General features: G+C 39.2%; 2 protein-coding genes across 2 annotated transcripts in view; both read left to right on the top strand.

Annotated features, from left to right (window-relative positions):
* LOC146655288 (1-phosphatidylinositol 4,5-bisphosphate phosphodiesterase beta-1-like) overlaps nt 1–5,948 on the top strand; it is a 37,450-nt gene extending 31,502 nt beyond the window's left edge. Inside the window, exons 29-32 of the mRNA XM_085427664.1 lie at nt 1,428–1,517; nt 1,680–1,737; nt 1,881–1,967; nt 2,454–5,948. Coding sequence (XP_085283790.1) covers nt 1,428–1,517; nt 1,680–1,737; nt 1,881–1,967; nt 2,454–2,606 — 388 coding nt within the window. The 3' untranslated portion in view covers nt 2,607–5,948. The remainder of the gene's footprint in view (nt 1–1,427; nt 1,518–1,679; nt 1,738–1,880; nt 1,968–2,453) is intronic.
* Nucleotides 5,949–8,356: 2,408 nt separating this feature from the next.
* Nucleotides 8,357–20,594, top strand: napba (N-ethylmaleimide-sensitive factor attachment protein, beta a). Its single transcript, XM_085427455.1, has 10 exons — nt 8,357–8,587; nt 12,111–12,190; nt 12,768–12,884; nt 15,208–15,254; nt 15,365–15,442; nt 15,546–15,601; nt 18,187–18,271; nt 18,504–18,608; nt 18,764–18,832; nt 19,475–20,594. The coding sequence occupies exons 1-10, from the start codon at nt 8,490–8,492 to the stop codon at nt 19,625–19,627; spliced, it is 888 nt and encodes a 295-aa protein (XP_085283581.1). The 5' UTR covers nt 8,357–8,489; the 3' UTR covers nt 19,628–20,594.
* The last annotated feature ends 893 nt before the right edge of the window (nt 20,595–21,487 follow it).

Below are 21,487 nucleotides of genomic sequence, written 5' to 3'. Positions count from 1 at the left end.
AATAAAACATGTCATTTATTTATTTATCAGACACATTTTCACATAAGCATATTTTCTTTTTCAAATGAAATCATAATCACTGTTTTGACACCTAATTATGACAACATAATATATCTACTGCCAGCATTTTGAGAAATATTTATATTGTAGAACATGAAACTAATGATCTGCAATATTATTAATTTTTTATATTGAAAGTAATGTAGAGATTCTCCTAGTATTATCATATTAAATGGTGGAAGGAAAAACAGACAAAGCATGCATTTAACAGCTTAAAATTATAGGCAGTTACCTTGAAATGCTTAAATGGCTCCTAGAGCTAATTGAAGGTGATTTAATAATTCAGTTCAATTCAGTTTTATTTATACAGCACCAATTACAACAACAGTCGCCTCAAGGCACTTTAGATTATAAGTGGGAAGGAAAAACTCCCTTTTAACAGGAAGAAACCAGGCTCAGGGAGGGGCGGGGCCATCTGCTGCGACCGGTTGGGGTGAGAGAAGGAAGACAGGATAAAGACATGCTGTGGAAGAGAGCCAGAGATTTATAAGAAGTATGATTCAATGCAGAGAGGTCTATTAACACACAGTGAGTGAGAAAGGTGACTGAAGAAGAAACACAATACAGCATAGGAATCCCTCAGCAGCCTACACCTATTGCAGCATTACAAAGGGGGGATTCAGGGTCTCCTGATCCAGCCCTAACTACGTGCTTTATCAAAAAAGAAAACCTAGCTAAGATTAGCTAAGGCTTAATCTTAGGTATTTATCTAGTTAAGATTAAGCCTAATCTTAAAAGTAGAGATAGTGTCTGTCTCCCAAATCCAAATTAGAAGCTGGTTCCACTGAGGAGGGAAAATGAAGGCTCTCCCTCCCATTCTACTTTTGAATACTCTGGGAGCAACAAGTAAGCCTGCAGTGTGAGGCATGAAAGCTCGTTTTGACCTCCGCATTTTCTATTGGCCCCAGAGGGAGCAACTCCACTGGAAGCAAAAATTAGATGTGAATTCCACAACAGAAGCCATGATGGTAAAACCATGGCTTCTGTTATATAAAAAATATAAATTAAAAAAAGCTTTTAGTTTGAATCAGATTCAAGTGGTAATTCTATGCTTTCAGTTTTTACATTGTAGTAACAATTAAAATAAGGTTAACAATAGAAAGGGACAGATTAGAGGGCATCATCTGGGCAATTCTTCAAATACCGGCCCAAATAATTGCCAGGAAGAGTTGCCAAGATGGCTCTGGATTTTTAGCCTTGCTAAAGATGTCTTTTTAAAGTACGTGATACTTTATATGTACCCTATCTTATTTCAGCTGTTCTTCAAAAGATACTATGAGCCAGACTTTTACCCAGTGCACTTCTAAAAACTTGATACCATGTTTTTCACCAAGCATTTGCCCTAATCTTTCTTTCTGCTTCTATAGGGAGAAAAAAGAGCTGAAGAAGCAGATGGATCGAAGGAGAACAGAGAAGATCAACCAAGCAAAGACCAAAGAGAAACATCTGGCTGAGGAGTATGATCTATAAGCACACGCACACACATTTCACTATTTATCTAGCTGCTGTAGCTTGCTCATCTGCTTCATGCACTGATCCACTGATCTAGTCTCATTAGAAGAGAAAAATATTTATCTCAGATCCAATCAATGTCAATCCATTTGTCTCTATGTTCCCAGGGAGAAGATTGAGATCAATAAGTCCTACGTCAATGAAGTCGTCCAGAACATTAAAAGGGTGAGCAGCAGATGAGGTTAAAGGAATTTTTATGGGCCTTTCCATAAAGTGAATTCCAAAGAGACAATTATGAAAATGTTATGGCTGCAACACTCTCTCCATTTAGTGCAACTCTGTCTGTATGTCTGTTTGTTTATCCTCAGCTTGAGGAGACTCAGGCAAAGCGCCACGAGCAGCTGGTGGAGCAACACAATGATCTCCTGCAGGAGATACAAGACCAGAAGCCAAAGGTAAATACAAGTTTCTCTTTCTGTCCACAATTAAGTTCATTTATTTTTAGCCAAAGTCAGTGAAATCTGCCACCGACCACTTTGCAAGCTTCATGCTCAAATGCACTGCTTGGCAAGAACATTTCTTGTACACGAGGCTCCAAACTGGTGCTGCTGTCTGCCCACACCCACGCACTTTAGAGGCAGCGCTGACGTCAACGTGGGGCATTTAAAGGATGCAATGTGGCCTCTGGCAGCCATATTGGAGCTGTTCGAGTGTTGGCAGAAACGGCTGACAACAGCTGGTTGCGTTTCTGAATGTACAACCCATCTGTCTCAACTGTAGGAGATAACTAAACAAATTTGTGTGGTGTTTCTGACTGGGACCTGACTCATCATGGTTATATTTCGCTACATCTGCCGTTATGTAATCCCACCTTAGCCACAAAAAATCTTTAAAAGCAATCTATCCTCAGTGAGCAAGCGAATGTGTGTGGTGTTTTCCAGCTGCAGGGCTCTGTGGAGGCAGAGTTTCAAGAGAAGTTCCAGCGTTTGCCTGGAGAGATTCACGACTTCCTGCAGGACAGGAAGTTGGAGGTTCGAGGCCACAGCAAGTCACGACCTTCCACCCCACACGAAGCTCTTTCAGAGGAGGACTGAAGAGGGGAAAAAAGGATGAAGGAGCAAGGGGGAATGAGGAACGAGAACAATTGGATCAATGGAAGCAGCGTGGAGTAGATCAATGAAATGCAAAGCATGAGAATAAAAGATAACAAGAAGTATTGATGAAGAGGGCGCGAAAGAGTAAATAATCAAGTTTATATAGACTGTTACTTCTTTTTAATGGAAGAATGCTTTAACAATTTATTTTTTATTCCATTCTAGCATGAACTTTGTGTGTTTAATACAAGTGTTTAATCAGACCCCGTTTAGTCTTGCATTAAGTCTTCTATTCTGTCATCTGTTATTTTAGACCTCAACAGTTTGTACTGCATGACTGCATATCTATCTATCTATCTATCTATCTATCTATCTATCTATCTATCTATCTATCTATCTATCTATCTATCTATCTATCTATCTATCTATCGATCGATCGATCGATCGATCATTTGAAGATCACTGAACATACATCAGGCTCTGTCTTATTGGAGAGAAATCTTTACAAATATAGAGTTTTCAACAGAGTTTCAACAAATTCTAAGCAGCTGTTTGCCCTTTTTACTTGTCCAGTCTGCTATAACAATGTCAAAAAATTTAAAAAACTACAAAGCTAGAACAATTCCATCCTGGAGCACTCGGCGCCATGCTTTTACAAACACAATCAGCACACTTGGTCTGGTGCTGCCAAGAATAAAATGCACTGTAGCATTTGTTTGAGCTGAGAGTTTTTAAAACAGAACCACTAATGTCTGGGTTTTGTTAAATCTCTCAAGGACAGAAAAAGACATTTTGCAATTCACAATTCTCCCAAGTATCTCCACTCCAAGGCTGGCTGAACTCACAGTTGGAAGCTGTTGCTCACTAAATCTGGATGAAACTCTTTTATTCAGAAAGACAGAAAGATTAGAATTTAAGGGGTTAATACATGACAACAGTTAATGCTGTATTTTTTTATACATTTATTTATCACTGTTATTATAAATGCTTTCTTTTCTTTCTTTCTTTTTGGCTAGCATCACTGATATAGCCACAGGCTACATGCCTGACTTCCGAGCAGCTTTGCAGCTGGGATGTTGGTGATTTTGTCAGGGACACCTCAGTGGTGGAAATGCAAGAGAGGCAAATGTTTTCTTTTTTCTGCCTACATCCTGATAATAATGCATTCCGTTTCTTTTTTTGATTTTAAATAGGATTTTTTTTCCCCTGTTTACTGTCATACAGATGAGGTGTGATTTTTTTTAAAGGAGCTGACAATAACTCCATAATATAAAAAACCTTTACCTGCTGTAAGTTTGTCTGATCTCCCTTAAAAAGTCATCTTCTGGTGCACATCTGGACAATTTTTAATAGAGATGCTTTTTTTTTTTTTAGATCTCCCAGTGGAAGTCCCTCTTTGTCCTCTTGCACTTGTGCCTCTGTGACAGATGCTGGATCTCCTCTTATGTGTCACAACTGCGATCTTTCAATTTGATTTTCATTTCTATAATTGTTGCAGGGAGACAAATCTGGTGACTGGTCTAAAGCAGTATGCAAAGGTTGTTTTAGTGGCTTAAGTCCTGCATTTTCAGTTCTGTTCTGAATGTTCTCCTTTAAATATCCTTCCACTGACTCAAGTTGCTACAATTATATTCAGTCTTGACAGTCTCTCACTGAGAGGTGAATTTATAATTTAAAGCCATATGTAGTTTGAAAGAAAATGACAAGCATTCTCTCACTGCCACTTCTCGTCTGAAGAGATGCCTTTACAAGTGGAAACGGTGAAGTCTTCAACTGGAAAGAGACCCTGCTCACATTACAATTAATGACCATCCACACAAAACTCAGGTCAGTTTGAAGCAGAGGTTGATGTTTTCTCTCTGTACAAGCTTGGAGTGAGTAGGGAAATCACAGACCAAAGGTGCAAGGGGTCACAATGGGACTTCAGATAATTTTTTTGTACTCTTCGCTCCGTTTCAGGCAAGTCCCAACTGTTTTTCCATCCTTTGGTTAGGAAGGCCAGACAATCAGAAGGCTTAAAGCAAGAGAAGTCTTAAAGGATGATGAATGAATCAACAGTGCTTCAACAGTGCCCAGTATAAGATAAATAAGGCTTATTTTCACCTGTGAGTTGTGCAAAGCTACTTTAGCTTTGCCCAAGAACAAAAATATGAGCATAGTAGGTCCTCTGTCAGTAATTCTTATCCTAAACCTTTGCCTCATGCAGTTGCATAAACATCTAATTTCATATTTGTGGTTTCAGGATTCTGTTATATAAACATATTGTTATGTGTTATATTTCAAGAAGTTAATATCCAGCTCTTTGTATGTGTGTGGGTGTGTATCACTCATCCATATACTGCATTATCTGAACATTAATAAGGATTTTGACACAACTGTTTTAAGGATTTTTTAATGGCAGAACTCTGTGTTTTATTCTAGCAGAAATTATGCTAGTTCCCAGTAAGTGTGTATCATTATCTGCTTTGTGTATTTATTCATGAGATTTTGGAAGGAAATGTAAAACTGATATGTTTTTTCATTGTTTGTTTTTTTTTAAAGACTGTTAGTAGAAGACATGTTTATACGAGTGAGAAGGATTTGCACTGAAAGATAAAGTACAAAGGTTTTATTATCGGCCTATTTTGGATTTTTTCTGACTACTGTAGTTGCAGCAATCACCCCCTCGACTTGCCCCAGATGCTGCTGCAGAGCTGATTTGGTGGCCAGGCGTCTTTTTTAAATGTGAAAGTCTGCTGCCACTGCATGATTTATTTGTTCTAATGTGAAAGATGTACATAACGTAGTCCTCATTCTGATGACGTATGGATTTATCGGTTGCTATTTTCCTGATATTTAACAGCATAATTTGTAAAGTTTTACTTTGCTGTAAAAATGTAAAATGATTGGAGCTTGTTCCTCTTTGTATAGTGATCTTCCAGAACAATATTTGTTGGAACATTTTCCATGATGTTTTTTTTTTTCCTCTAAGGCCTCAGCTGCTTTCAACAACTTTTTTTTTGCCGTGAACCTTTACTTCAAATTTAAGCCACACATGATTGAGCTGAACAATCTGGGGTCACTGTCTGTTCCTGACCTCATAAAGGTAGCTTACACTTGCAGTCTTCATGGCAATATAGAGACTCAGTCATTAACTTTTCACACTAACATCAGAGTGCCTCATCATTCACTAAATTGTCTATTAAGGATGTTCATGTTTGCAAAGTGGCTGAGGTTCTACTGCAAAAATGTGTTGTTGAACATGCCTCATGCTTTAGCACATATACTGAGCATGCTTTATCGTATTAGATTTCTCCACCAGTTGAATTGTTTCTTGGGTTAATTGAATGCTATTTTAAGACCAGACTATTAAATATTTGATCTAAAAAACAAAGTGTTCTTGGAATGTTTTTTCTACCATTACAGTTGAAGACTTACAGTGTTGCGAGAAGATGCACTGTTCAGGCACTGTGTGAGAGGAGGTAATTGCTGTTGTCAGCCTCGTCAAAGGCAAGCCCACTGAATCGTGCCTGTTCACAAAACTTTGCTGTTGCTGTAATTGCGTGCACAGCCGGGATAACGTGAGCTTTCGGGCGCCGTACTGAAGGTGTGGGGGAGGAAAGTGGAGGAGCTGAGCGGCAGTCTGTCACAGGAGATTAATGTGACTATGATGACCTTTCTGCTTCCTAAATAACAAAACATGTAGTGAACTGAATCAAGCCGTACATGAACTGTTAATTAAACACAACATATATTCCGAAAATATTTTTAATTATGTTTCCTTAATATACGCAACATATTTGTCAATAGAACTTTCCTCTTGTATGTTTTCATTTGCCCTGATGTCATTTGCGTTGTTTTTTAACCGTATAAGATGATTTTCTGACAGATGTTTTCTGCATGACTCTGCTGCCCTCTAGTGAGCAAGAACAATAACGCAGGTGTAATGATAAAATTTAAACTCAGACCAGAATTCAAATCTTTTTTTTGTTGTTGTTGCTGTTTGTGTCTTTATATTTGTTGTTGCACTGAATTTTGTGAGATCTGTAATAAGACATTTATCGCCAAATTTATCAGTTAACCAAATTTGCAACTTTTGAAATGCTATACCGAACACAAATATTTACAATAGTCTCTTAACTGGTGCCCTTAACTTGTTTTATTTTACATTACTGTCTTAAGTAAAAGTCATAATCTCCCTGTAGCAATCGAGCAACAGTTGTATCCTAAAATCATCCTTAAAGTATTTAAGTTGAAATACTCAATATGCAGAATGGAACATTTGTGAACATATTTTATTATTGGATCATAATTGCTGAATTTTTTAATCTCACAGCTCGATATGAATTTATTATTTAGCTTAATTAAGCTTTGTCAGTAGTGATAAAGTATAGTATATGGCCATTTTATTGTGTACATCTTGCTAATACTGTGTTGGACCCCTTTTTGCCTTAAGAACTGCCTTAATTCTTCATGTCGCAGATTAAAAAAGGTTCTGCGAGCATACTTCAGATATTTTTGGTCCATGTTAACAGGATGGCATGACATACTTGCTGGAGATTTGTCAGCTGCACATTCATGATGAGACACTCCTGCTCTACCAGATCCCAGAAGTGCTCTATCATTGAAATCTGGTAACTGTGGAGGCCATCTGAGCACAGTTAACTCATTGTCACGTTCAAGAAAACAGTATAAGATGATATGACACATTTCCCTGTAGGAAGCAGCCATCAGAAGATGGGTACTCTGGTCACAAAAGGATGGACATGGTCAGCAACAGTAGTCAAGTCAGCTGCGAAGCTTACATGATGCTAAATTGATACTAAGGTGTCCAACGAGTGCCAAGAAAATATCCCCACACCATGACACTACCGCCGGCCTGAATAATGTTGTTTATACCACATTGTGACTATCTGAATGTTGCATCAGAATCAGTTTTACAATCTTGTCTTTTCCAGTTTTGATAAGCAGTAACTGTATCCTCCGTTTGTATTCTTAGCTGAGGAACGTAGCACACCGTGTGGTTTTCTGCTGATTCTTCTGCTTCAAGGTCCAACATGTTGTGCACTGAGTGGTGCTGTTCTACATAACTCAGTTGTGTTTATTTGAGTTACTGTTGCCTTCAGCTCCAAGCAGTCTGGCTAATCTGCGCTGGCATGAACAAGACCTTTTCACGCAAAGCTCGCTGGATATTTTGTCTTTTTGTACCACTCTCTACAAACCTGAGGTAGTTGTGCAGGAAAATCCCAGCAAATCATCAGTCTCTAAACTAACACTATTCTGATTTTCACTTTGAAGGTCACCGGCAGGTTGTCTTTACAATCTTTCAAATCTAAATACACCAAGGTTCTGCCATTTACTGGATAATTAGATATTTGCATTGATGAGCAGTTTTCCAATGAAGTGGCAGTATAAGAAGGTTTATGTTTTAAAGTCCACAAAATAAAGAGTAAAGTTTTCAAATAAAACAGTATGGAGTACAAAGTACAATGCTGGCATAAAGAAATAACAGGTTAGAGGCAGATAAACACCTTCAGTAATTACTTGATTAACTCTAATAATTAATTGCTCAACAGGTGCTATTCATGCTCATCAAAGGTGTTGGGCACCATTAGATTACTAGGGGTCAACCCACACTTCTCCTAACTTTTTAGTTTTTAGTTTAGTTTCAACCTTGCGCCAGTTAGTTGCACTTCCGCTTCCTTCCAGCAGATGGTGCCATTGACTCACAACTAACGCTCCACTCTCGACGTCGAAGAAGAGCTGCAGCCTCTCAGCAACCAGCAGAGACGTCTCTCTCTCCTCTCTCCTCTCCTCTGCTCAGCTCTCCTCTTCTCCATCCACTGCGGAACATCGGCCTGTTTTCCTCCCGTCCCTCCTCCAGCGGCAGACACCCAGCTCGTCATGGACAACTCCGGGAAAGAGAAGGAGGCCATGCAGCTGATGGCTGAAGCCGACAAGAAGGTCAAAGCGTCCGGATCCTTCCTCGGAGGGATGTTCGGGTAAAGGATGCTCTGATTCTCTGCCTCTGTTTACCAGCTCGTCGTGGTGGTGGTGGGGAGGGGAGGGGGCTCTCTGCACACAGGGCCCATCTTCTCCACGGACAGGCCGCTTTATTACGTCTATATTAAGCCTGTGATATACAAATAACGCGCCTGACGCTCAGAAGCGAGCGGCACATGAGCCTGCATTGCACGCTTTTGTATTTTATCATCACCCTTTAATTTATTCCTTATAAATCCCACCGGGTGCGCCTAACTTTCACTATGACATTGTGTCCTTTTTTAAACGTTTATAAACGAATCATGGAGTCGGCTTCATGCCAGAAACACTGGCTGGCACCGCAGATTGTGCATCTTGGCAAATGTAAATGTGGCACATCTCTGGATGGTGCTGATGCTGAGGATGCTGGAGGTGAGCGAGTTTGGATGAAGCGTGAGACCGAGGCAAAGATGCAGGGAGGCGGGGAGAGCAGCGCAGGCAGGCCGGTGGTGATGCGGTGTTTGCGGGGGATGGTTTTCTTTTTGGTTTTTTATTTGCTCTCTCTGTGTGTGTGTGTGTGTGTGTGTGTGTGTGTGTGTGTGTGTGTGTGTGTGTGTGTGTGTGTGTGTGTGTGTGTGTGGGAATGGGAGTGAGTTAGCTTATTTCACGCGTGTGGGAGGGGCGGATGTTTAGCCATCATTTTTGATATGATGTAACCATTGATAACAAACAGCCGGTTTGCTTGAGGCAACTTATTAACTGAGGGCTCTTTGTGTAATAAAGAAAAAAAAATAGAAAAACATGTATTCTGTGCAAAGCAGGCCTCTCCAAATTCAAACTGACCCGATGGCCTCTGAGATTAGTCTCTCCAAATCTGACTGTTTACTATCTGAATCTGATAAATTTGGGTCAGATGATTGCAGCCAGCTTCAACTCAAACAGATATGTTTGAGGTTGGTATAAGGAAACACTGTGAACATGTGCATTTACCCTAATTATCTTTGAGGTTTAGATTCTAAAATCAATTAATCTGCATGTCCTGAGTATCTGTTAGAGTCATGTCGGTTTTATAAAGTTATACATAAAGTGTATTTTCAAGTGATTTTTAGGAATTTATCGTTATTTAAGAAATAAGAAAAGAAAAATAATGCTGGCTAATATAACTTAATATAACTAACTTAAAAGAGAAATCATCTGAGTTGTTTTGAACAGGATCAATGAAAAACCTTTCTTACTACACAACGGAGACAGATAATAATTTTATTTGTTTGGGTGTTTTTGTTTTTTCAACTAATGGACTACTCTGAATATTTCAATTTTTGGTCCATTCAACTGACAGCTTGCATATTTAGAGATATAACATGGGGTTTTATGATTTTATGATTTATGATCAGCCATTTTTTAAGGAACATCTAATTAACTAAAATCAAACATAAGATTAAGCAAGTAATATGAACCTAGAAGCCAATAAAATAGATCACACAGAACAATAAGTGGGCTGTCCAACAAAGCAGAACTGGTTATTATTAAATAACCATGAAAGAATAAGGAGGAGTAGCCACGATCAGACACTAAATCCCATATAGTCTTTTATGGTTAATACCAGAGTACCAAGTCTGGCATACAGTATCAGAAAATACAGTTATATTATAGGTCCTAAATCTTTGTTTATATATGCATATTTATAAAAGAATGGATAGATAGATAGATAGATAGATAGATAGATAGATAGATAGATAGATAGATAGATAGATAGATAGATAGATAGATAGATAGATAGATAGATAGATAGATAGTGATTGTGACACAGTGTTAATAATTTTCCTTCTAACTCTACAACAGTTGTGTCCACACCTCATTGGACTATAAACTGAGACAAAGCTCTTCTAAAAGCAAATCATCCTGATAATGCATAAAAACACTTTTTCTGGCAAATATTTTGAAGCATTATCCTAATTAACTTTCATTTTATTGACCACTAGGACATTAAAAACTGCATGTCAGAGATCAAAGTTTTCTCATCTCTCCCAAAATAAGGTTTTAAAATGTGTGTTTTTTTCTGGCACCATCTTTACTTTTAAAAAAGTTTCCCATAGTTTCTGCTTCAGGATACTTTGAGTGTCATGTACCTCTCGAATAGTGTCTCTGATTGAGTTTGATTTGTCATGTAGTAACAGTTAAACCCATCAGTCCTTTTTGAACCTAATAGTTTTTGAGTCATTAAAATGAAGAAACCATATAAAAATTTGAGCAATTTCTAGATAGTTAATGCACTAACACTTCAGACACATACAGATTGCTTCATTTCAAATTCATTTTGGTATTGTACAGTGACAAAATGTCAAAAATTACATTGCTGACAAAAAACTGAGGACTTGACACAGAGCTACTTATTTGGTGTGCTAAAATTGAGAGCTAGGTCACTCAATAAGCTATACCATGATTATTTGATGAGTTTCTCCCCTGCGTTGAAAGATGAGACGAGTTAAGCTGTGGCTGTTTTGTGACCAGAGGTAGGTTGTAGATTTGTGATGCCATATCATATCATACATCTAATTAGTGTTGATGTATAATTTAAAAGCTGCATTTATTTTCCTACAGAAAGGTGCAGATGTTGTTGCTAAACAAAGCCCCTTCTTTTTTTTCATGATTTAGAGCTACTTGCCTTTTATTTGAAATCTTTTGTGAAAGATTTTCTTCAAGACTCTTGTATAAATATTGAGGGAAGTAGCAAAGCCACGAAATGTCAAATGCTGAACAAAATCTACAGTTTTTATTTATCATTGAGCTTGAGAAGGATCCTTGTTGGGTTTTAACTTTGTCTGTTTGTTGTGGTTTGCACGCAAAGAACACCGTGCGATATCGCTTTCATTTTTGCTCCCTAACACTGTTTTCCACATTTGTTTTTGCATTTTTTTACAGAAAATAAATCATTGAGTTGTTTTTTAAGATAAAAATGTTTGCAAAATTGAGGAAATGGTCCTTATTTAAATCACATTTAACAGATTACATTTCTCATTGCAAGAGAAATACGCATCTTTTATCCATATCTAATCAGCAAATTAGCAGCCTGCCTCTCTCGTTTTTATGGTTGCTTGGTTTATTGTCCTCCTTTTCTTCTAGATGCAAACCAGTCCTCTGTCCTGTGGAGTGTGACGTAAATACTTTGTGATCTAGTTCAGGCTTCATGTAGTAAACCAGAAAGAAATATGATGCACAGATGAGCACGGTTATCGAACAGGAACGAAAAATATAGTTTGAGTTGTGCAGCAAGTATCTGTGTGCACAGCAATACAATATGCAAGAGAAAAAGGATTTGATTTGAGACTTGAGAGTGTGTCAGCTGGAGGGGTTTCTGTCCTCTCAGCACGTATGTCCTTAAACTGGAAGAGCTGTAGTAATAACTTGTAGTGTTGAAGTAAATTTACATTAAAAAATAACATTTATGTCAGGTTCAAAAATGAGGTTGATGAAAACAGACAAAAGAAATTATACATTTTGTTTGACTTTGCTTTTTATGTGCATCCTTGTTGTGTGTTTTAGGGGGAACCATAAGGTGGAGGACGCCTGCGAAATGTACGCCAGAGCAGCCAATATGTTTAAGATGGCAAAGAACTGGAGTGGTGGGTGACACACACTTATCTACACACACACAAACACACTATCTACACACAAGTACATGCGTCACATTCATTAGACAGTAAAAAAAAAATGCTTTACAAAAAAAAGATAAACTCCCACACAAACACCCACATGCAGACACGCACATGTATCTGAATGCTTTTACCCTCTGCATTTTAGTAACATATGAATGATTCAACAGCCTGTAGAAAACATCATGTTACCACATACAGCAATGAGATCTTTAAACATGGACTGATCAGTGAGATTTTGTCTGCAGGAGCCACCCTGTGCTCTACATATGCCAGATGTGCCAATAATAGCTCACGCTGTGCAGAATTTAGCTGTTTGGATGTGTGTTTTGATGCAGCCTGATGTGTGTCCGTCCACACAGTCAGTCGTGAGCATGGTCGTGTAATGCAGCAGGAGTAAAAAAATGAAACCTGGATGAAGTTTTTCTCATTCAAGATGTGACACTGTGTGTGTGTGTGTGTGTGTGTGTGTGTGTGTGTGTGTGTGTGTGTGTGTGTGTGTGTGTGTGTGTGTGTGTGGTTTGTGTGCGTGTGTGTGTGTTTTTAGCTGCTGGGAACGCGTTCTGTCAGGCCGCTCGGCTCCACATGCAGCTTCAGAACAAACTGGATTCTGCCACCAGCTTCGTCGATGCAGGAAACGCCTACAAGAAGGCCGACCCACAGGGTGAGTGCTTCTGTCACACAGACACACACATCTGGCTGAGTGACCACTACAAACTTACATTTAGGCCGTGCATTATGTCTCCTTTAAGTGTTGCACCACAGATTTACACATTTGCCTAATAACAGGACGATGGTTGGTTGCTGAGAGGAGACACAGGTCTGTTTGGGGCTGTGTCAGAAAGGTCTGCTGACATAAAACATGACTTTTGTTATGTAAGAACAACATTGTGGTGCACCGATGTTTGGCTAGAAGCTGCTTGGTTGATACGCAGATAATTGCCTTGATTTTAATCAGACCAAACTCACTCCTCTGAGATGAGCCGAGTGAGATCCAATTTTAATAGGTGCTGTTGACGTTCAGGAGATAAAACCATCCATTTATGTCAGCCCGGAGATAAAATCGGTGTGTTGTTTTTTTTGTTCAAGGACTCTTATCATTTACCTCCTGATCTGGCTTTATTCAGATTTCTGTACTTCAAACCTGTCGCTTTAACAAGTGGAGAAGGGAGGAGCAACAGAAAAGGCACTAGAATTAAACTGACCATCTAAACTGTCCTCCTCTAGCCACAATTATACCCAAATTTGTCAATTTTCTTGGATTTCTTCACCCTTTATTCACAAAGTGCAACATAAGTAAAATGTTTAATGAGAAGTATCCAAATGTGCCTCAAGGTGCTTTATGTTTGTGAGGTAAAGACCCTACAGTAGGGGTGCCCAATCCCGGTCCTCGAGAGCTACCGTCCTGCAGCTTTTAGATGCATCCTTGTTCCCACACACCCGAATCAAATGAATGGCTTGTTATCAGGCCTTTGCCAAACATGATGGCATGCTGAAGAGGTAATCAAACCATTTGATTCAGCTGTGTTGGAGTAGGGATGCATCTAAAAGCTGCAGGATAGTAGCTCTCGAGGACTGGGATTGGGCAGCCCTGCCCTACAGTAATACAGAGAAAACCCTAACAATCACATGACCCCCTATGAGCAAACACTTGGTGACAGTGGGGAGGAAAAACTCCCTTTTAGATGGAAGAAAGTTCCAGTAGAAGCAGGCTTAGGCAGACAGGACTGAATATGGGTGTGTCAGAACTTTAATCTACGTTCATTATGCTGATTTTCTTAAGCTGGTTGTAGAATATGTGGTAATCAGTCTTCGTAGCGTTTGTGCTGGAAACCAACATTTGATTAGATTAGAAAAGCATTATATGAATGCCGGTGCTCTGTTGTTGTGGCCCATGCAGAAAAAACTTTCCACATCCCGTCAGAGGAGTGAGTTTGGAGTTTTAGAGAAGGTTGAAAGTGCATCATTGTAATGGAAAGACATTGCAGTGACATTACAACAAGATATGCTTGTTTTTATAATCAGTGGAAGCCATAATGGTAATTAGATTAAGATTGGATTAGCTGAGCTGCCCTAACTGTTTACTGTCCTTCTTTATCCATTTTTTCTTACTTGTTTGTGGGTTTACATGTTTAAAGCTTCTCTGAACATTGGGCAGCAAATTCTGCTGTTTAAACATAGCACAGGGTCCATTTAAACCAGCCTGGCTCCATAAAAACATTCATTCAACACTTTTTAAAGTAGTAAAAAGAAGATTTTAAAGAATTTAAAGAAACAGGAAAAACAGGAGCCTCTGAACACTGTAGCTGAAAGGGCTCTACAATGGAGCTCAATGAGGCAGGATGCATAAAATGTCTTGACAATTTAACCAAAAGAATAGTGTTTGCTGTGTTTAGGTAAAGAAAAATACATGTAAAAACTGGTTAAACAGTTACTATTTGACAGCACTGGTTCATTTCTTTGCCTCTATGTAAGATGTTCAAAGCAGGAAAATCCTGTTTCTGGTGGTTGCTGCTTCCCATTCCCCCCAAAATGCAGTAACAGTTTTATCAAATTGCAACAGTTTTAACTGAGATATTAAAGAGGTTAAAGCTGACTCCACAGATGTGCTAAATAAATGTGCTGTGTTTACACTTCCTCAGTTTCCTCAGAACAACTACAAAAAAGTGTAAAGCTACACGGTGAAAGGGGAAGCCTCTGCATCACTGCATTTCTCCGACTGGTTCGGGCCCAGGGGTGGGATTGTTGGAAGATTAAAATGGGTCCCTGGTTTGCTCTAGGAAAATTAATATCTGGGTTGTGTTGTGACAGACTTCCTGCTTCCTGGTGATGAGCTTAATAAAATACAGCGGGTTATCAGGTTAACAGTCACATAGGGAGGAAACTGAAATTGGAGATTATTAATTTGACTTCGGGGCTTCAGCACACTTTCCATTTTCTTTGTATTTATAAAAGCCCTCCTTACCCTCTCATCTGTCTCTTTCCAGAGGCTATCAACTGTTTAAATCAGGCCATTGACATCTACACTGACATGGTAAGACCTCTGCCAGCCATTAGATCTCACTCTCTGACAATGATCTCAGTCTTTCCTTTGATTAATGTCCTGTACTGCCTCTTCTATGTGTGTGTGTGTGCTGACTACAGGGTCGGTTTACCATTGCAGCCAAACATCACATCACTATAGCAGAGATTTATGAGTCAGAGCTGGTGGACATTGAGAAGGTAAAGTGGGGAGTAAAAGGACTTCCTCCCTTTCTTTGGGATGAAAAGATTTTGGATCTATGTGCGACGCTCTGAATGTCCTCGTCTGTGTGTGTGTTTTCAGGCCATTGCCCACTACGAGCAGGCAGCAGACTACTACAAGGGAGAAGAATCTAACAGGTAAATGAGCTGTTTAGCTAAAAGCTAAATAACTATATAGTACATACATAATGCTAAAACCGACATTTATTTATAGAGTCAGGTTTGTTTATTATTTTTGCAATCAAGCAGTGGGGCAATTTAAAAAACAGATATAAGAGCAAAACATTTACGATTATTGGATGTTGCTGAGCTGTGACTCAGCATTGAAAATGGCCACTAGAGATTTGTCTCACATCTTTCAATCTTAGACACATTTTTCATGAACTCAAGTCAATTTTAAACATATTTGAGAAACTAAACAATGCACAAAATATTTTTTTTGTTTTAAGTAAAATCAAGATGTGATTTAAAGCTGATGTGATCACAGTAAATGATCGAGGGAGTACACAGAAACAGCAGAAAGTCTCTGTGTTGGGATTACACAAATCTTCTGACTTGGTAGATCACAATTACTGGAATTTTTGACATAATAATGGGTTAAAAACAACACATTACCATTTGCAGGTTGATAAATTAGAATATTAATAAAAAAAAACTGTTCTAATAAACAATTATTTCTATTACTAAAAGTAGAAAGACCATTTTTTTCAGGTTACTCAAATGGACTCAGGCGCAGACCAGGAATCCTTTGCAAAGCAGTGATTTTATTTACAGTAAACACCAACTGCAAATATGTACAACTTGCAGGGGTTGGGGGGGCGCGGGGACCAGGGCTCCAGGGTCCGTGGGAAAGGGAGAGATCCACACACACGCCACACTGTTCGGAATTCCACTCCACTCTCTTCTGTAGGCACTCGCGCTTCTAAGCACTTTGCCACTCAAACGCTCTCAGGTCCCTTGGGTTTACAGGGACGGGTCCAGGAAGATCTATTCACACAAAGGACTCGGTTAGAAACAGACTAAGATAAATACACAGGTTCAGATCAGAAATTGCCAGCCAGACTAACATAGAATACTCAACAACCCAGTGACAATCTTAAATAGTGCGTAGGATTGCAGGAGATGAGCAGCAGGTGTTGTGATTGGAGACAGGTGCGTGGGCCAGAGGCAGGAGCCTGTGATGAGCTCACCGCAGATAGAGGAGAGAGAGCGAAAGACAGAGCGCATAAAACAACAAAAAAACATGTTGCCTAACACAGAGCCAGCCAGGGAGACACGGGGACCATGACAGTTTCTGTCTTCTCTACCCCTGTTTGTTGTCTCCTGGAGGTGCTCTCTCTTAAACTAACTGTGGATGTTAATGCTATCTTTATACATTTTTTTGCAGACCTATTGTGTTCAACTACTAAATTTACCCCATATTCATCAGCATACTTATGAGACTAGTATATGTCATGGTCCTGGGTCGGTGACCCAGCGCTTTTAGTTTGTTATCATTTTCTAGATGCTGATTGTTTAGGTTCTGTGTTATATTCGGTCTGCCTCTGTGTCTGCGTCTGTATCTGTCTGTCTGTGGTGTCACCCCATCTGTTTGTGAATCTGTCTGTTTAGTTCAATGTCTTGTCTGGTTCCATGTGTCTGAGTTTCCTGTTTTATTGTGAAGGTCCGTGTCGTATGTGAGTGTGATCAGTTTACGTTTCCCCTGTCCCGTCAGCCCAGATTCCTCCCAGCTGTGTTGCCCTCCTGTCTGTCATCCCCTGATTACTGGTGTGTGTATTTAAGCCCTGTGTGTTTTCCTGCCTGTTGCTGGTTTGTCTGTGTTACTCGGTGTCAGTCTGTGTTACTCGGTGTCAGTCTGTGTTACTCGGTGTCAGTCTGTGTTACTCGGTGTCAGTCTGTGTTACTCGGTGTCAGTCTGTGTTACTCGGTGTCAGTCTGTGTTACTCGGTGTCCTGCTCGTCTCGCTGCCTCTCATCCCTTTTTGTATCTTCTCAGGTTTGTCATTTAGCTTTCCCAGTTCAGGTCTTTAGTTTTGTCTTCCCTCTTGCCTGTTTTGCCTTCTCACCACTGTGTAAATAAATCATCACCAGCGTTATCATCTACTGCCTGCGTTTTGGGTCCTTTTTCCCCTTCAATACCACACGGCTCGTCTCAGCAGCCGTGACAGTATATCATTTTGTGAAAACTTGGAAGGAACCAACCAGATTATGATTACAGACAACTGAACAAAGGACAAAGGAAAACATAAGAGTTTACACAGAGGGTTAATCTGGAAGTGGGGTTGCTGATTTTATTGCTTATTTGGTATTTTTGTGTTATGGACTCTCTTATTTCTTTTGATTTGGGGAAAGTTGTGTTTCTTGGAGTTTGATGGATCACTCTTTAGTCTGATTAGTGAGAAAAAACTGAGAACCTGATCTGTAATTAAAATATAAGCAGTGGTTCTAGCCCTTGTAGGGGAAAATGTATAACTATACATGTATAAATGTGACTGTGATATTGTTGACACTGGTGGAGTGTTTCATGATAAAGCTGCCACTCATACAATATGATGAAGTGGTCATTGAGTGATGCTCACTCAGCCAAGCCTGATGGTCTTTACAGCTGGATAATACGCTTTGTATACAGTCTGTGGGTAAAAAACTGTCAGTCATCTGTAGGAAGATTCAGTATGAAAGAAACAGCAGATGTTAAAGTAAAATTTCTTGTTTGCGTCTTTTCAGCTCAGCTAACAAATGTCTTCTGAAGGTCGGACACTACAGCGCTCAGCTGGAACAGTACCAGAAAGCGATTGAAATCTATGAGCAGGTAACAACTGATTGTTATACCCATTTTGCTTTTATAAATGCAATAATGTTAAGTTTTTATTGTATTTGAAAAGAACCCTTTTTTATAATGTTTCATCCCATTTCAAAATTTATTGGTTTATAAGTGACCAAAAATGTAAAAATGTATCAAGTTAAAGAGAGGGTTTTAAAAACTGGTCGTTTATGACATTTGCCCACTTCGGTTAATGTTTGTGCCTCCATGTGTGTTTTAGGTTGCAATGAGCACCATGGACAATCCCCTACTCAAGTACAACGCAAAAGAGTATTTCTTTAAGGCATCGCTCTGTCATTTCATTGTGGATGAGCTCAATGCCAAGGTAACACAACAAACAACAACTATAGCCAGCCACTGAGTCCGCACAGACACATGCACACTGAATCTGATGTATTTGTGGGTCGGGTTTCATGCTTAATTGTTCATTGCAGAAATCAGTTTACACGTACCGTTAACACTAACGCCTGTGTGTTTCAGTTGGCCATCGAGAAGTATGAAGAGATGTTTCCAGCCTTCTCAGACTCCAGAGAGCTCAAACTGTTAAAGGTAAATTACCTTTTCTTGTTTTTTTTCAACGTAACTTTCTAAGTTTGCATAAATATTTTATTAAAGGTTTTAACGGTTTATAAAATCTGTTACGCTGAAACAATAATTTTATGAAAAATAATATAAACACTCTTTACAACAAGCAGGCAGTGATTTATGAAAGAAATTCCTGGAAAATTTAAATGTAATTTGTGTTTTTAACCTCTGCAAAGGTTTAGACTAAACTTTTCACCGAAAGTGAGGAGCTGTTTATTAGTGGATGCATTGAAATGTTTTCTGTATATTTTTGTAGCTCTCCATCTTTGACTTACGTGATTAAATAACAATTGCATTGACTTAGTGCACCATCTTGTGGTTCAAACTGGCATTACACAAAGGTACAGCCCAGCCTTACCCCAACTTCAGTTGATATGTCTTCAGATATTGCACCTTTAGTTAAGTTTAGACACTGAAATCAAACATGTAGATTTCTTTCAATAGTATTTAATGTAAATAGTCATAAGAACATTATGATGTAAAGGAAAGCCCACAGAATATGATCATTAAAACACTGCTGCTACTAATCAGAGCTTAATTGTGCCATTTGTGTGTTTTTTTTTCCCATGAACATTTTTGCCTATTCGCCACTCCTCTGTGCAACAGAAACTGCTAGAAGCCCACGAGGAGCAGAACAGCGAGGCGTTCACGGAGGCCGTGAAGGAGTTTGATTCTGTGTCTCGCCTGGACCAGTGGCTGACCACGATGTTGCTACGCATCAAGAAAACCATCCAGGGGGACGCTGGGGACCTGAAATAGACACACTTAGAAGGGGGAGAGAACAAAGGGGGGGGAATAGGGAAAGGGGCCATTGAAGAGAGAAGGAAGATGACAGTGGAGGGGATTAAATGATGGGACAAGAGACAGGCATGTATCTTAATGGATGTGCAAAAGTAGAATAAAGTAAAGGCAGAAAGATGAAAGAGGGTGGGAGGTGAAGGAGTTTACAGTTGTACATATCAGTCTGCATGTGACCTGCCCCCCAATGAGCTAAGCATCACCTTTAAATCACCTTAAGATCACCCTGTGTCTCCCGGTCCTGCAGTATTGCTCTCGTAACACTGGACAGAATTGTACTTAAAAAGTAAGAGTGGAAAGAAAACGTGTGTGTGTGTGAAAGAGTGTGTGTGTGTGTGTGTGTGTGTGTGTGTGTGTGTGTGTGTGTGTGAGAAAGAGTGTGTGTGTGTGTGTGTGTGTCCACACCAGAAAGGTAAATGAAACTGTCTGATGGGAAAGTTTGCAGCTTACATGAGATTTAAGGAAATATGTTATTAAAAAAAAATATTGAGAAATATTATTTATGAGATTTCTGATATTTATTGTCAATACTGAACATATGTATTGTTTATTAAGGTGCTCAGTGTTATGATTTGTCTTACTATTTTAGGTATTAGCCCCTCAGCTCTCTCTCCTTCTCCTTTCTCCTTTACTTCTTCTCTTCCTCCTCCTCTTTCTCACTGTCCTCTCCGCATCCCCACACCCTGTCAAATCAGAGAAATCACCCATTGTGATTGGTTGGCTCTTTGTGTTCAGGCCAGTGGTGGTTCGGCACAGTAAGCCACCAGTGGTGACTCCTGTCACTGCCTTGTTTTGTGCATGTCTACTGTCATGTTGTTGTAAGTGTTTTCCGTGTTGTGCTAATGTGTGAAGAACATACATGTAGCCTCGTATCATTTGTGTGAAATCGGTAAATATGTACTTCAGAGACCGAGTTGAATAAAAACATCAGCGCTCCAAGTATCTGGGTGTTTATTTAGAATATGGAAACAGACCACAGGCCAGAAGATGAGAACACTGAGAAAGTAGAATATCTCATGAAAAGAAATATAAATAAAGGAAAATAAATACACTACATTCACTTTAATAACATAACGTAGACGCATTCCTAAATAGAACTGGTGTCTCTGTGGTAGTTATTGCTGCAGTTACAGATTTTGGAAGCTAGGATCTGAAATGGATTTTAGTCATAGGTGAGAGTGAGTCAATCAGGTTTCTCCCAAAGGCAGGTGGATACACCAAGATGAATTCTGCAACACTCAACACAGCTCAGCAAGGAATGGTGAGGAGGTTCATATTTAGCTTTTGTGTTCAGAGAATATTTGTTTCATGTATATATACAGAACAGGAAAAGGAACTGCCATAGAAGACCAAGCTTTTACATGTGATGTGCTGTTGACTGATAGAGGAAATGCCTGAAGCCAAGAAGTGGCTTGAAAAGGCCTGCTTAAAGGACAGCACAGAAATTCTGATCATGGCAGCAGAAGAATAGAATAGAATAGAATAGAATAGAATTCAACTTTATTGTCATTGCACATGCACAGGTACAGGGCAACGAAATGCAGTTTGCATCCATCCAGAAGTGCTTCAGTGATATAGATATATTACAATATATATTAGCAATAGTATAGATATGTAAGTATATTACAGAAATGGGTCTATTATGGTATGTTATAATATACACGGTATGAAGTATGTTGTGAATATTCTATAACTATAAGTATGTACAGGCTCTAGTGAGTACAAGCTATGTACAGGCTATGAACAGGATATAAATATGAAAAACTATACAGAATATGTTATAAATAACTTTACAGAAATCTGAGATATACAGTTATACAG

This window comes from Rhamphochromis longiceps, linkage group LG13 (genome assembly GCF_057381845.1).
Source record: "Rhamphochromis longiceps isolate RC_006_pf linkage group LG13, R_longiceps_female_GT1.1, whole genome shotgun sequence".
NCBI classification, from domain to species: Eukaryota; Metazoa; Chordata; class Actinopteri; order Cichliformes; family Cichlidae; genus Rhamphochromis; species Rhamphochromis longiceps.
Note: the sequence above shows the minus strand (reverse complement) of the source record. Positions and strands in the feature narration are given on the sequence as shown.

Coding starts and splice junctions, on each gene's coding strand:
- napba (XM_085427455.1), top strand. CDS start 8,490: ATGGACAACTCCGGGAAAGAGAAGGAGGCCATGCAGCTGATGGCTGAA. Junction 12,885..15,207: donor CAAGAAGGCCGACCCACAGG/GTGAGTGCTTCT, acceptor GTCTCTTTCCAG/AGGCTATCAACTGTTTAAAT. Junction 18,272..18,503: donor CGATTGAAATCTATGAGCAG/GTAACAACTGAT, acceptor TGTGTGTTTTAG/GTTGCAATGAGCACCATGGA.